The sequence below is a fragment of the Panthera tigris genome, chromosome B4 (genome assembly GCF_018350195.1).
Source record: "Panthera tigris isolate Pti1 chromosome B4, P.tigris_Pti1_mat1.1, whole genome shotgun sequence".
In the NCBI taxonomy this organism is placed as follows: Eukaryota; Metazoa; Chordata; class Mammalia; order Carnivora; family Felidae; genus Panthera; species Panthera tigris.
In genome coordinates, this window is record NC_056666.1 from 55,423,111 (window position 1) to 55,439,449 (window position 16,339).

The window sequence follows — 16,339 nt, forward strand, 5'->3', positions numbered from 1 at the left end:
CTAAGGCCAAGTCAGGTGCTTAACTGACTGAGCCACCCAGGTGCCCCTGAATGAGTAATTTCTGTTTGGAGTGATGAAAAGTTTTATAATAGTGATGTTTAGACAACACTGTGAAGGTAATTAATGCTATTAAATGATACTTAATAATGGTTAAAATGGCAACATTTTTTATATATACTTTTTATTACAACTTTTAAAAAATTTAATCTGTATACTGTTCTTAAGTGATTTTTGGTAACTGTTAGAATTACAGTAATGATAATATAATACTTCTGAGGGATTCTATTTTTTAAATGTTTTTATATTCATACACTATATTTTCTTAACATTATTTTTTAAAAACGCAATAGTCTTAGCAAAAAAAAAAAAAAAAATTTTATGGTGTAGGAAAACTACTATACCTGAAATAAAAAGTACTCCTACATTCCTAAGGGAAAAGGGTCACCTCTCACCTCCAAAAAAATATACTCAAAAATGCTGACATTTAAAAACTTACCTCAAGGAGCTTCAGTCAGTTAAGCGTCAGACTCTATTTCAGCTCAGGTCACAATTTCCCAGTTAGTGGAATCAAGCCCCACATTGGGCTCTGCACTGTCAGCAAAGCCCACTTGGGATTCTCTTTCTCCTTCCCCCATCTCTGCCACTTCTCCGCACACACATAAGCGCACTCTCTCTCAAAATAAATAAACTTAAAAAAAAATAAAAATAAAATAATTAAAACTTACCTCAAATTTAAACCATTCTGAGTTCCACTGAGGGTTGAGGGACTTGAGATACACATCTGTTTTAAAGGTGGTATTACCAAATTTTACCTAAAAACAAATAAATGATCAAATATAAATATCAAAAAATGTGAATAAAAGTAAATTTTAACATCAGGCAAGCAATGGGGGGGGGAGGGGGATGAACCATGAAGGAGGAAAAAAGGCAACTATCCCCTGAAATAAAAGAGAAGAAAGCACAGATGGGTCCAGTAAGTTCATAGGCTATACCTGAAATAAGAAATTACTCACTCTTCGACTAGCTCTACACAGAAATTAAAACCAGACTATTTTGTCAATATGAAGGAAGGAGTCAATATAGCCTTCAGGAATAAAAGTTCAGACAAAAGAGGAGTCTTAATGGCAGAGGACCACCAAGAATAAAATCAGAAGGTAAAAAAGCCAGCTGACCATCCTCTCACCATCTCAGCATGAGAATCCAGAACTATAGCACATTATTGTGAGAACTTAGAAATAGCCTTGTGAGGGTCTGGGTGGCTCAGTCAGTTGAGCGTCCAACTCTTGATTTCAGCTCAGCTCATGATTTCACAATTTGTGGGTTCGAGCCCTGCATCAGCCTCCATGTTTAAAGTGCAGAGCCTGGTTGGGATTCTCTTTCTCCTCTCTCTGCTCCTCCCTGCTCACTCGCACACACCCTCTCTCAAAATAAACAAACTTAAAACATATATATGTATATGCCTTGTATTTTCCACTTCCCCGTTTTGTTATTTTTTTAAGCCCTTATTTGTGTGCACACATAATGATCAACAGCAAACCATTATCATTAAGGGTTTTATCTTCAGGAACAATGTAAGGGATTGTATGGGGAGACTATCTTATTTCATAGCCAGTCTTGGCATACACTACATCACAAAGATCCAAGGGGCACCTTGGTGGCTCAGTCAGTTAAACGTCTGACTCGATTTCAGCTCAGGTCATGATCTCACAGTTCATGATGAGATTGAGCCCTGCATCATAAAGCCCACTTGGGATTCTCTCTCCCCTTCTCTATCTGTCCTTCCCACACTCGAGCATGCTCTCCCTCTCTCTCTCAAAATAAATAAACTTTAAATCACAAAGATCCAAAATAAGAAAGGAATGAAGAATGCAAAAAGCAAACTAAATCCCTGGGGCTTTCTTCAGACAAAGAATGGAGATTATAAAATCTGACTGAACCCGAGAAGTCGTCCAGAAGCTTAAAAGCAAAACAGCTAGGGAACTACTATTTCCTAGATGGTCTTGCCTTTCCTAAATTTGATCTCTGCCCTAATTCTATTAGTTTTTACCATTATCTTTCCTAACCTCTAAGTTCACTAAAGCTTATCCCCTTTAAGACAATACCCAGGACATAGTTTTGCATACTGTAGATTCTTAGTAAATGCTAGTTCAAGCAAATAATCTACGAAACCTCCTTTCCTTTTTGCAAGAAATCTCCATTGGTTTTATAATATTTGCTTTTGTTGTTCTATCAGTTCAGGAAATTTTCTAAAAGCAAAAAAAAAAAAAAATTTATCTTCTGTATATTTTTCTAGGTGTTTTATCATTTAATTTGAATTATTAGGCACAATACCAAGTACTAAATATGTACTTAGGCAGCATAGTTAGAGGGTAGAAAAGGTTTAAGAAATTCAGTAAAAATAAGAACTTTTTGCATGGCGAAGTATATAAAAGGGGCACCTGGGTAGCTCAGTCAGTTAAGCATCCAACTTCAGCTTGGGTCATGACCTCAAGGCTCCTGAGTTCAAGACCCGCGTTGGGCTCTGTGCTGACAGCTCAGAGCGTGGAGCCTGCTTCAGTTTCTGTGTCTCCCTCTCTCTCTCTGCCCCTCCCCTGCTTGCACTCTGTGTGTGTGTGTCTCTCTCTAAAATAAACATTAGAAAAAATTTTTAAAAAAAATATAAGAAAGTCAAAAATAGGGGTGCCTGGCTGGGTCAGTCAGTGGAGCATGTGACTCTTACCATACTTTTGATCTTAACCAAAAGGACGAGAAGCAATGGGGCGCAAGCAACTCTTGATTGCAGGGCTGTGAGTTCAACCCCTCGTTGGGTGTAGAGATTACTTAAAAACAAAATCTTTTTTACATAAAGGAAGTCAAAGATAAACAAAACACTGAGACAAAGTATTTGCTAAATATGTACCAAACAGCTACTTTCCTCAATTTTTAATGAGCTCTTATAAAGCAATATGAAAAAGATCAACAACCCAACAAAAAAATGGGCAAAGGACATGAACAGACAATTCAAAGAAACAGAAATACAGATGGTTTTTATTTATCTATTTAATATATATGTTTTTAAAGTACAGTTAACCCTTGAACAACATGGGTTTGAACAGCACGCATCCACTTTATAGGCAGATTTTTTCAGTAAATATACTTGAGAACTTTTTGGAGATTTGTGACAAATTGAAAAAACTCATAAACAAAATGAATAGCAAAAAACCCCCTAGAAATAGCAAATAAACTAAGAAACAGTTATGTCAGGAATGCATAAGATATATGTGAATACCAGTCTATTTTATCACTTACTACCATAAAATACACACTAACTATAAAAAGTTAAAACTGATCAAAACATGCAAAAAAAAAAAAAAAAAAGACTAAGAGCATACACAATGCCATTTGCAGTTGAGAGAAATGTAAAGATGCAGTGTTAAATCATAACTGCATAAAATGAATTGTAGCACACACTGTAGTACTAGAATAATTTCATACCACTTCCTATTGCCACTGCCATGAGCCCAAGTGTTTTGAGTATCCACTTAAAACACTGTACCATGCTACCTATCTCCATGTGAGCAGTTCGTCTCTCCAGTAAATTGCATACTGCAACACAAAGTAACCTCTTGCAGTTCTTGAGTATTTTTCATTGTGTTTAGTGTAATACTGTAATCCTTGAATAACATCATGGGACCCATACAAAGTGCCACTAGGGTTGCTTGAAGTGCTTCCAAGAATCAAAGAAAAGTCATGACATTAACAAGAAAAAGCTGAATTGCTTGATATGTACTACAGATCGAGTTTTACAGCTACAGTTGCCTGCTGCTTCAAGATAAACGAATCCAGCATAAGGACCACTGTAAATAGAGAAAATTCGTGAAGACACCGCTGCAGCTATGCCAACAGGTGCAAAAACCTTGCAGTTTTTGAAAAATACCTTTTTACTTCATATTGAAAATGCAGCTTTTACATGGGTGCAGGATACACTACACTCTAATATGATTCAAGAAAAAAGTGAAGTCATTATATGACAACCTAAAGCAAAAGGAAGATGAAAGATCTAAAGCAGGATAATTTAATGCCAGCAAAGGATAGTATCTTGATTTTAGAAAGAGGACTGGCTTACAACATGTCAAGATAACAGGAGAAATAGCTGCCACTGACCAAAACACAGCAGACAAGTTCCCAGATGCCACTGAAAAAATCACTGAAAAGAAACCTGCCTGAACAGGTTTTTGATGCAGACACAAGTGCCTTATTCTGGTGGGGGGAAAAAAATCCCAAAAAGGGTATTTATTAGTAAGGAAGAGAAGCAAGCTCTGGGGTTTGAGGCAGGAAGGGATAGGCTAACTCTACTCTTTTGTGCAAATGCAGTCAAGTTTATGATCAGGACTGCCCTTATCTATAAAGCTGCTAATCCCTAAGCCTTGAAAGGAAAAGACAGACACCAGCTGCCAGTCTTTTGGTTATACAACAAGGTCTGGACAACAAGAATCCTTTTTCTGGATTGATTCCATTGATGCCTGAAGTCAGGAAATACCTTGCTTCTAAGGGACTGTCTTTTAAAGTTCTTTTGACATTGGACAATGTCTCTGGTCACCCAGAACCCCATTAGTTCAACACCAAGGGCATCAAAGTGATTTACTTGCCCCCAAATACAACATTTCTATAATCAGCCTCTAGATCAGGGGGGTCATAAGGACCTTTAAAGCTCATTACACATGGTGTTTTTTGGAAAGGATTGTCAACACTATGGAAGAGAATTCCACGAGAACATTATGAAAAGTCTGGAAGGATTATACCACTGAAATGCCATCATTATTATAGAAAGAGCCATGAAAGCCATCAAGCCTGAAACAATAAACTCCTGCTGTAAAAAAATGTGTCCAGATGTTGTACATGACTTCACAGGACTTACAACAGAGCCAATCAAGGGAATCATGGAGGGGAGCCTGGCTAGCTTAGTTGGTAGAACATGTGACTCTTGATCTTAAGGTTTTGAGTTCAAGCCCCACAATGGGCATGGAGACTACTTGAAAAAAAAGACTTTTTTTAAAAGGGGAGAATCATGGAAAAGACAGTGGATATAGCGGGGCGCCTGGGTGGCTCAGTCAGTTCAGTGTTCAGTTCGGCTCAGGTCATGATCACGCAGTCCGTGAGTTCGAGCCCAGTGTCAGGCTCTGTGCTGACAGCTCAGAGCCTGGAGCCTGCTTCAGATTCTGTGTCTCCCTCTCTCTCTGCTCCTCCCCCACTCATGCTCTAGCGCACGCGCGCTCTGTCAAAAATAAATAAACATTAAAAATTTTTTAAAGTAATAATAAAAAGATTGTGGATATAGCAAAAACGGTGAAGGGTGAAGAGTTTCAAGGTATGGATCTTAGAGAAATTTAAAAGCTAATGAACACCACACCAGAAGAATTAACAGAAGACAACTTGATGGAGATGAGGGCTTCCAAACCAGTGCCAGATAATGAGAAAAAAGATGTAAAAGAAGCAGTGCCAGAAAATAAATTGATATTAAACAACCTGACAGAAGGGATCTGAGTATTCAAGACTGCTATTGACTTCTCTTACAACATAGACCTTTCTAGGATACTAGCACCGAAACTAACACAAACAGTGGTACTGTACGGAAATACTTTTCGAAAAATGAAAAAGCAAAAATGTTAGAAACTGCAAATTACCATGTGCCTCCCTTTCCTGTCTCCCCTTCCAGCTCTTCCACCTGTTCCATTTCTGCCACCTGAGAGCAAGACCATCCCCTCCTCTTCCTCTACCTCTACATATTCAACATGAAAGCAATGAGGATGAAGACCTGACAATCCACTTCCACTTAATAAATCATGCTGTACAATTAATAAGCGTATCTGTTGTGTGAGTGTCTTCATGTGAAAATCTAATAACTGTACAGTAAGAACCGTATAAGGCATTTCTGTGCCATCATCAGATGCCTAAGTAGTCATTGTGTACTAGACTTGTATAGAAGCGGTTAGCCTATACTTATATAGATACAGGTGAGCAATAGTTAATACAAAATTAATCACATTATTTTTCTGTTTTATAACTTTGCTTTCAAAGAATTATATACCACACTGTGCCTCTCCATTATTGGAAAAACTGTGTATCAGCCTATCATCACGGGTTTTTTTTTTTTTTTTAGCTACATTTCTAATACAGCATTATTACATTTCTAAAACTGCAATACTGTGTATCATAAAAATTTTTCAATAAAAAATTTTTTATAACAATTCATTTGTTAATGTATAAGCAAGGCTCCTATGAAGCAATCCTATCAATTACACTAGGCTACCATAAAGCAATCATACTGCTGCTTCTTTGTTACCAATGTATAAATCATTATACTTCTAAATGAAGAATTTCTTTTTCAACAGTATCTTTCCATTTTTGATGTCTAGTGTTAGTAATATGTGGAACATCTACTGTGTTTTGTATCATTTAAGACAATATTGATGTAGTTATAGATGATTCACCTTGTAATCATACAGTGTAAACTTACAGTATCTATAACACAGAACAGTACTATAAATATATTTTCTCTGCCTTATGATTTTATTTATTCTGAGAGACAGAAAGAGAGGGAGAGAGAGCACACACATGGGAGAGGGGCAGAGAGGGAGAGAGAGAATCCCCTAGCAGGCTCTACACTGTCGGCAAGGAACCTGATGTGAGGCTTGGTCTCATGGTTTGTGAGATTTCTTCAGCCAAAATCAAGAGCCGACACAAGTCCACTGCTTAACCCACTGATCCATCCAGGTGCCCCAATGATTTTCTCAGTATCACTTTCTTTTCTCTAGCTTATCTCAGTGTAAGAATATTGTGTATAATACATTTCACATACAAAATCTGTGAACCAACTTTATGTTATCAGTAAGCCTTCCAGTCAACAGCAGGCCATTTGTAGTTCATTTTGGGGGGGAGTCAAAAGTTACATGTGGATTTTCAACTGTGCTGGGTTGGGAGAGGGATGTCAACTGCCCCTAAGAGGCCCCACCCGGTTCCAGGGTCAACCATACATCAAAAGATGATCAACCACATTCATACTATAAGAAATGCAAACTAGGGGCGCCCAGGTGGCTCAATCGGTTAAGAGTCTGACTTCGGCTCAGGTCATGACGTCACAGTTCATGAGTTCGAGCCCCGCATCGGGCTCTGTGCTGACAGCTCAGAGCCTGGAGCCTTCTTCAGATTCTGTGTCTCCCTCTCTCTCTGTCCCATCCCCACTCATGCTCTGTCTCTCTCTGTCTTAAAAATAAATAAAACATTAAAAAAATTTTTTTTAAGAAATGCAAACTAAACCAACATTTTTACCACATTGGCAAAAAATTTGAAAACAGTGTTGATGAGGTGCTCTAATACTTTGTTGGTGGGAATATAAATTAAAACAGTGTTGATGAAGTGTTCTAATACTTTGTTGGTGGGAATATAAATTAAAACAATCTCTAAGGACTGTAGTTTGACAATGTATCAAAATGTTAAATGCCTATACCCTTTAACTTTATATAGAAGTACACAATGACATATACAGGCAGCATCATGGTAGCCTAAGACTGGAAATAACCTAGATATCCACCAATTTGGAACTGGTTAAATGAAGTATGGTAAAGACACACAGTCCAAATGCTAATTAGAAGAATGAAGCAGTTCTCTGCACTGGTATAGATCACCAAAATAGATCTTTCTTCAATGGAACAGCATGTATAGCATTCTTTGGGGGAAAAAAATGCCAAAATGTTATAAGTCATGTAATATATGCCTACATACTGCACAGGTTATTTGAGAATGTACAACAAATGGTAACAACGGACCCTAGAAAAAACAGAACAGGTTGGTTAAAAGAAACACAGTATGAGAGGTTGACTCATTTTGTACCTTCTGATTCTGAACCATGCACATACACTTCCTATTTGTAAAATGTATTATTTTAAAATTCAAAAACATAAAAAATTCAAATCATATTATATTTTCAAATATATTCAAATCATATTATATTCAAATCATATTTATATTGATTAAAATTATAAAATTCTGGATCCACTTCCAGGAATTTATCCTAAAGAAACATTTTCACATGAGTCTCCTTCCTAAAAAAAAAAAAAAAAAAAAAAAAAACTAAAAAATCTAGTCATTCAATAGGAAAATTACTGAGTAAATCACATGTATCCCCACTAAAGAATGGAATTGATTTTATGCACTGTCATGTGGAAACGTCAATGACACAATAACTGAAAAACAAGTTATAAAATATATAAAGCATTATTACAGTCGTTTTTTAAAATATGATAAAACTTTTTTTTTTGAAAGGAAGGAGGGGGAGTAAACAAACACATGTCAAAGAATTGACAGCAATCACCTCTGAAGAGAGGACTGACATGGTAGGAAATACAGTACAGCGTACAGCATAGTAAGTACAAAGGAAGGGGCGTTCAAGTTTTACTTCTGAATTATTTCAATCTTTTGTAATGGGAGCTATTCATGTATTACTTCAATAACTTATTTTAAATCACAAACAGTAAAGAATGAAACTTAATGGGGATGGGGAACCCTGAGAAGAACAGAAATTACTGTTCAGTTACAAATTTCATTACATTTTAATATTCAAAATATCAAGGAAATACTTATTGCTTAAATTACCTAGTAACTGCTTAATTTGAAGTAAAATGTGGTTAGGATCATAAAACCATTCAAAACCTTTCGAAAGCCAAATGTACTTAACGGTTTGGATTCAACTGCCAAAACTACCATATCATTCTTTACGTTATGAATTCAGAGCCCCCTTCAGGTTTGTCCCACTATACTGTACTGTTATATTGTGCCTTTCATTGTTTTTTTTTTTGGTCAACTGCCCATTCTAGATACAGTAAAGATCTGATAGCTCCAAACTGCATTAAACAAACATTTTAGAAAAAGGAAAAGGCTAAAGTGTGTATTTTTGCAAATTGTGATGATTCCCCTTCTACTAAAGAATCATAGTTCACTTGGTCTTATTTAATTTGAAGGAGATTTTATTACCCAGCAATTAAATGAATGCCTTACAACTTTATTAAAGAACCTCAGGGATTTTAATGAGATTCCCTAGTAAAGTAAAAGCATTCTCTTTCCCCACTCATTAGCTAAATTACCTTGAGAAAGTTATTTAACCTGTTATTTAAGGCTGTTTCCTCTTCTGAAAGGGGGGTTGTTGTAGTACATGAAAAAAATGCATGTAGAGACCTAGCAAAATGTCTGGTATGTCATTAAACATTAATTTCTTTTCCTCTCTCTGTTCACTCACAGGCTCCTGGGTAAACACAAAATGACAATATACCTTGCTGAACAGTTTGTAACATGCACATTAATACCAGCATAAACTTCCATTAATACTTCTTTTATACAGAACTTCTACCTCATTTATCCTGGAAATTCCTGCAAGAATAAACATCTTTAAATACTACTTGGTCTTCACTGGCTTCCTAAATTTCTCACATCATATGTAGTAGAAATTCCCTCAACCAATGCAATCCAGACCAGTATTTGATCAGTTCATCAAATAATATGGTTAAATCAAGGAATCATTAAAAATGATACAAACTGTAAAAATTTTAAGATAAAACATACAAATAAATATTCATTCCTCTATCTTTGAATGTAAGGCTAAGGCCTCTTATTTGAGTAAGGGTCCACTGTTAAGAGTTCTGCATCATCTTTTTTGCATAAGCCACACCCATAATGTACCATCTGTGATTTCCAGTTTAGGTTTTTTTTATGATGGTAGAACTTAAAATTGCTTGTAAAAATATATGAACATAGAATCCTAGATTTTTTACAATCTTTTCTTCATCTAATTCAAGAGTAATGTTTAGTGACTGTATCCATATGTCTTTACATAACATTATCAACTTCATTTTCACACTTATTTCACCAATTTACATAAGGTTTAAATACATTACAATAACAAATAGAGTTGGCATAAAACAGGTTTGGGGAAAAAAACAAAACTGCCTTTTGGTAAAGTATTATTAGCCAACTGATGGGAGAAGCACGCACACAGGCACACTGGAGAATAATCTAGCAATGTGGGTATTCAAAAATATGCTTATGGATGGGGCACCTGGGTGGCTCAGTTGGTTAAGCATCTGACTCTTGATTTCAGCCTCAGGTCATAATCCCAGGGTCCTGAGATTGAGCCCCCTCAGGCAGAGCCTGTTTAGGAGCCTGAGCATGGAGCCTGTTTAGGATCTCAGGATTTTCTCCCTCCCTTTCTCTCTCCCTCCCTCTGCCCCTTTCCCCTGCTCATACTCCGTCCCTAAAAGAAAAAAAGAAAAAAGAATAGGCTTATGGAAGGAATGCAGAACACTGGGGACTGTGATGAGTGAATTAATGCAAATTTGTTAACAGAGCTTCTACTGTACAAACTTCCACCCCATAGTTTTCAGACCATTCAATAATCTGCATCTCCCTACCTAGCAAATTTTATTCCCCACAAGAATCCTCCCTTCAATTACATATGCTCTATCCCTCTCCTTTTGCTTTTACCAAGTTTATCCTATTCATCTGAAAAATGTCCTTTTTTCCTCTCTGCCTATAGAAATTTGACCATCCTTCAAGTCCAGCACAAAGACTTCTCATGACCAGCTCAGGCACCATTATCTCCCTCTCTTACGAGCTTATACAGCACTTACAGTCTACATCACACAATTTATCCCTTTATTATACAGTAATCCTTCATTATCCCCTTTTTCCTGCATTAATCTTTCCCTTTCTGCTGGATTTTTCCTGTTACCACACAAATATGTTCTAATATCTTCTAACTTAAGTACTGAAAGACACATACTCCCCAAATAACACACCATTTCTCCTCTCTTCACAGCTGTATTTCTTTAAATAATTGTCCATTCTTGCCACACCTCTTCCTCACCTCCCTTGTACCCCTTGTTAACCCTCTTTAACTCATTACAATATGGGCTTCCTTCACATTCCTCTTGTTGGCATCAGTAACAACCTCCATATTGTCCAATACAGTGATTTCTCTGTCCTCTTTACTTGACCTCCTCAGTGCCATTTAAATGGTTGAGGGCTTCCTCTTTCCAGAAACTTCCCCTGTTGCCTTTTCAGACATTACTTTCCTGATTTTTCTCTCCCCCAACTGGCTGATAATTTCCGTTTTCTTCCCCTGGTCCCCCTCCTCTAATAGACATTTAATATCAAGTTTTTTCAAGGATCCATTCTTCTCTCTCCCCTCATTCAGAGGTTTAAAAAAAGGGACAGAACCAACTCCTAAGGGAATTTTAGAAATTTCTATGGGTGTTTTTGTGGGGAACAATAGTAATATTTAGGAGGAAGGACCAGAGAAGGTAGGTGTCCTGCAATGCAAGAAATAGTCCCCTACAATGAAGACTTGTCTCATGACTTTCAAATGTCCTACCAGACAGTCACAAAGGATTAAAAACCCATCTCATTCTACAGATAAAAGTACTGTAATGGAGTTTTCATATACATAATTGTCAAGAAATAAAACCAACGTGTAAATTAAGAGAAAATTCTGCTTTTTCCCATGAGTTGACTACTTTGAAAGATCAGATAGCAATGAAGGCCATCTGAGATGTCAAGACTGCACAACTGTCTCACTCTCTACGGAGTCAGATTCATATGATTTTTATACAAAGTGAGGCACTCCCTCTCTTGTATCCTTGCTTTATTTTCTCCATATTCTCGCTATTTAACAGAGTTTATCTTTTCTTTAATGATCTTCTTTATGAATTCCCTCCTCTCACTAAAATGTGAGTTCCATGATTAAAGAAATTTTTGTCTAATCCACTGCTATATCCCCAGCACATTGTATTATACTCAGTACAGTGATGGGTATATACAAAGGCTTAATAAATATTCATGTTCTCAATCTGATTACTTTGCATCTTCTACTATGTTCATGAACAAGTACTTCCATATTGAAATACAAATTTTAAAAAGTCTCTTATCATACTATACTTAGAGCAATATATTGATTTTTAATTGTAAGGATTGTTTACATCAGCTACAAATATCATGCCAGCGTAGTAAAGAGTGGATTTCAAAACACGTGCTATATAAAGTGGGTACTGGGTCTCAGAATAGAAAAGCACTGGCCTGTATGAGCTCATTTCTAACTCACACCTCTCTTCTAAACACCACACTCACAAATCTAACTTCCTCACTGACCACTCCAGTTAAAGTTCTTAAAGACGTCTCAAACTTAACACACCTCGACGGAAACGGACTCTTCACCTACTCAATCAATCTCTATCAATCCCATGGAGTCTCAGAAAATTACCCCCAAAATTCCAGAAAACTAAGAGTCATCTTTTAGTTTCCCTTTCCCTGGTCCCCTACTCCAGTCGACCAATAAATCCTCTAGAATCCCTCTTCACGGTGTATCTGGAATCCATCCACTTCTATTACCAAACCAACATTTTGGCTCCCATCTTCTCTTTTTTGAACTATTATAGAATCTCGTAATTAGCTATTTGCTTCCAAATAGCTTTCTCTTTTCAGTTATTTCTCTTTTCAGTTCATACTACAGGTAGTAAAAAAGAGTACTCATCTCAACAGCCGCTTACTACAGAATTTGGAATAAAATCCATACTCCCAATCACGGCCTCTAAGATCCTGAACGATTGGCTCCTTGACTAACTCTACAACTTTATCTTACACCATTTTCTCCTTTACTCACTATACGCCAGTCATACACATCTCCCTTCACTTCCTAATACACTCCCTAAGCAGCTGGCTCCTTCTCATCCAGCATGTCTTCTGATGGACACTTCCTCTGAGGTCTCCCCCAATTACCCAATCTAAAACAGATGTTCCTTGCTACTCTCTATTGCTTTCATATCACTCATCACAGTTCCATATTTAATCATTTCTTTGCTTTTTAATGTCTGTCTCTTCCACCAAAATATAAACTCCATAAAAGCAGGAACGAAGTCTATTTTGTTCACTATTACGTACGCATCAGCTACACCAGTGACTAGCACTGGACCTGGCAAATAGCACTTATTAAGTATTTGCTGGAAGAAGGAATTAATAAGTCACCCTTAAATCCAACCCCTCCCTTACCAGCAAAACCATTGATTCCCAAGGCATTATTTTACCTAGGAAATGTCCCTTAAGTCTTTCTCCTCTAGTTGGTTCCCATAGCCATTCTCAACATGCACATACTGCCTGGATAATTTTACCACCTTCTTAACTGATCTCCCTGCCTCAACTCTCACTTGTCTAGTTCATCAATAACATTATCATACAAGTCATCCTATAAACAACCTAATACAAACATCACCTTATTTCAATTCTGCTTAAAAAGTTCTCTTTGCGGGGTGCCTGGTGGCTCAGTCAGTTAAGCCACCAACTTCAGCTCAGGTCATGATCTCACAGTTCATGAGTTCGAGCCCCGCATCGGGCTCTGTGCCGACAGCTCAGAGCCTAGAGCCTGCTTTGGATTCTGTGTCTCCCTCTCTCTCTGCCTCTCCCCTACTCACACTCTGTCTCTCTCTCTCAAAAAAAAACATTTAAAAAAAGTTCTCTTTGCTTACCCCTGCTTATAAAGGAAAATTATTCAGTACAGAAAACAAGACTTGGCACCAACCTACCTTTCCAGGCTCATCCCCCACAACCTCCACTACTCACATATTCCCTTTTACTCCCAGACACATCCCAAACTAAGATAGTTCCCTGAACATACCATGTATCCCATCCTGTGCCTTTGACGTTCCTTCTGTCTGGTAACATCCTGAGTATCCTTCAAGGTTCAGCTCAAATGTCATTTTCTTAGTAAGACTTCCTAAACCTTCAGAGACAGAATGAAGTTTCCATATTCGACAACACTCATCACCTTGTCCAGAGAGGCAATGTTAGCACAGTGGTTAAGAGAACAGACCACAAGGCTATTTACGTGGTTAAGAAATCTTAGGCAAATTATTTACTGTTCCTAGGCCTCAGTTACCTTAACTGTAATATGGGATAATAATATAATAGCAGGACTGTTGTAATAAGAATTAAAAAGTACTTAACAAAAACCTGGCAATAATGAGACTCAACAAATGTTAGCTATTAGTTATTAACCTCAACTATATGGGTCAGTCTCTGAGCTACCTAAAAGCAAAGACTATGCTTTGGTAATTTGTGAATCTCCATTACCTAACAGCTGACCCAAGAACACACACAACATGTTTTCTCAAATGAAAATGAAGTTGGGATTAAGAATAACTATACCAATGTTTGGGAGGAAAAACTGCAATTATTAAGTCAGAAAACCTTTAGGGAACATCAAGAATATTTTATACTGAGGGGTGCCTGGGTGGCTCTCAGTCGGGTTAAGCATCGACTTTGGCTTAGGTCATGATCCCACGCTGGTTGGTATGAGCCTTGGGTGGGGCTCTGTGCTGAGCCTGGAGCCTGCTTCAGATTGTGTCTCCCTCTCTCTCTGCCCCTCCCCCATTTACGCGCGCGCGTGCTCGCACTCTCTCAAAAACAAAAAGTAAACATTAAAAAAAAATTTTTTAAAGAAAAGAATATTTTATATTGATATGAAATCAGGTTGTATATTATCCTGTAGCTATCAACTCTAAGCATTAATAGCCCAAATGATTATTATTCTAATGCTCTGGCTCATCATGTCAACTTTCACTACAATTTTTACTTGGCTTCTTTCAGACTTTGGGTTATTACCTTCCGGGCCCTAGGCCTGTGCTAATTTGCATGAGCTTTAAACTAATCATCTGACTTAAAAAGCAATTTTGCAATTTAAATCCATGGCACTTAATTGGCTTCCTACCTCAAGGCACTAAATTACCCTAAAACAGCTCATCAGACCTACCAGTCTCTACAAGAGCAGAAAGCTTTCCAGCTGTGTTTTAACTTAACACTGATGATTCAGAGAATGTTATGCTAAGGGGTGGATCGCCACGCCTTCTAGGTCTCCAAGTGCCCATAACGGACTGTATTCTACATTTTTAACGTGATCTCCATCACTTCGGCGTCAGAAGCCACCCTCCTAAACAGAAGAATGTACGTGTGCGTGAGTTTCGGTGGCTGAGCGGCCACGCCTCAGGATCGCTTCCTGACTGGCAGGTGGCCTGTTATGAGTCCTGACATCAGGGTCACCCCAGCATGCAGAGCAGTAACTGCCTCCCCGCGCGGCGCGCCACAGACGCCTGTGAGCGCTGCACCCATCACATGGGCTGCAATCTCGTCAGTCAGCCCTCAAGGGACGGCTGGACAAGCACCGCACAAAGGACGCCAGTCGAAATGAGAATGGGCTGAAGAGCTGGGGGTGAGGTGGGTAGGATCCTTCACAGGGCTTGGCACTCCCTGTGCTTTGAGGGGCAGGACCTTGCACCAACCTCCACGAAGGCATCAGTCAGGTCACTAGCTCGGTCCATCACTGGCAAATGGCGCCCGGCCACGATTTTCACCTTCAGCTTCCCAGGCATCTTTCTCGGCTTCGGCCTCTCCTTGGGCTCCTGCAGAAACAAACAAGCGAGTCTGCGCCGAGCTCCAAGCCCGGCGGGGGAGGGGCGGGAGCGCGCGGGGAGCGGCGCGCGCTGCCGGGAGCGCGCGGGGTAACTGACAGTGGAGGGCGCGCTATGGCGCGCCGCGCCGATGGTTGCCACTCACTCTCGGATGAGTAAGGGGGCTGTCCCGCGCGGGCGCTGAAGCCTCATTCCGGAGAGGCAGCCGGAGGAGTGGTCCCGGTGGATTCTTCTACCCCGGTCCCACAGTGCTGGTAAGAGAAGCAAAAGCCAGTCAGCATCCCGTGGAGCCTCTGCCACCCCTACTTGTATTTTCCTCCCCCCAAAATGGCGGCTTTCGGGGCGTGGAGGAAACATCGATCATTCGGCGCTCGGCGCACTTTGTAGGGGAGAATTTAAATTCACGGAGAGCAGATGGAGGGGGCGGGACGGACTTCGAGGAAGCCAGAGGGCAGGGAAATAGGTCGAGCCCTGCATCATCCACCGAGCCGAGGCTGCTTCCCTGAAGGCGACCTGACTGCGTCCTTCAGGGACGAAGCGCTGGTTCGGCTCCGTGACTTCACTGGTCGCCGCCTTCCCAGCTGCAAGGACTTATTCTCGCAGGGTATAACGGAAGGGGTAGCGGCGGAGAGTGCTAGAGGAGCGATTGCCATCGGCCTTTACCCGTTAGTGGTTCATAAAGTCTGGTTAGCTGGTTTCTACCTGGACGGCGTGTAGTTTTTGTTTTATACGAAGGAGAGTAAGAAATTTCAGGGATATCTCGGGTAGTCAAATAAGTCTTCTTTAGCAACATTTTTTTAGTCAGTCATATACACGTGTACTGGGTTGTAGATGTTACTGGTTAGGTCTTGGGGGAA

The 16,339-nt window shown here is 39.2% G+C and overlaps 2 protein-coding genes across 10 annotated transcripts in view; one reads left to right on the top strand and one right to left on the bottom strand.

The window, feature by feature from the left end:
• Positions 1–15,712, bottom strand: part of C2CD5 (C2 calcium dependent domain containing 5) — a 100,163-nt gene extending 84,451 nt beyond the window's left edge. For 6 of the 9 annotated variants that reach the window (XM_042991937.1, XM_042991934.1, XM_042991931.1 and 3 more), the window contains exons 1-3: positions 15,628–15,712; positions 15,354–15,473; positions 726–812 (exon numbers count right to left, since the gene is read on the bottom strand). In XM_042991937.1, the coding sequence (XP_042847871.1) occupies positions 726–812; positions 15,354–15,443 (177 nt within the window). In that variant the 5' untranslated portion in view covers positions 15,444–15,473; positions 15,628–15,712. Of the gene's footprint in view, positions 1–725; positions 813–9,119; positions 9,527–13,693; positions 13,799–15,353; positions 15,474–15,627 lie in introns of those variants that run through there. The other 3 variants (XM_042991935.1, XM_042991933.1, XM_042991936.1) reach the window with 3 other exon arrangements.
• ETNK1 (ethanolamine kinase 1) overlaps positions 15,638–16,339 on the top strand; it is a 139,657-nt gene continuing 138,955 nt past the window's right edge. The window contains exon 1 of the mRNA XM_042991942.1: positions 15,638–15,736. The gene's annotated coding sequence lies outside the window, so the exon portion shown is untranslated. The remainder of the gene's footprint in view (positions 15,737–16,339) is intronic.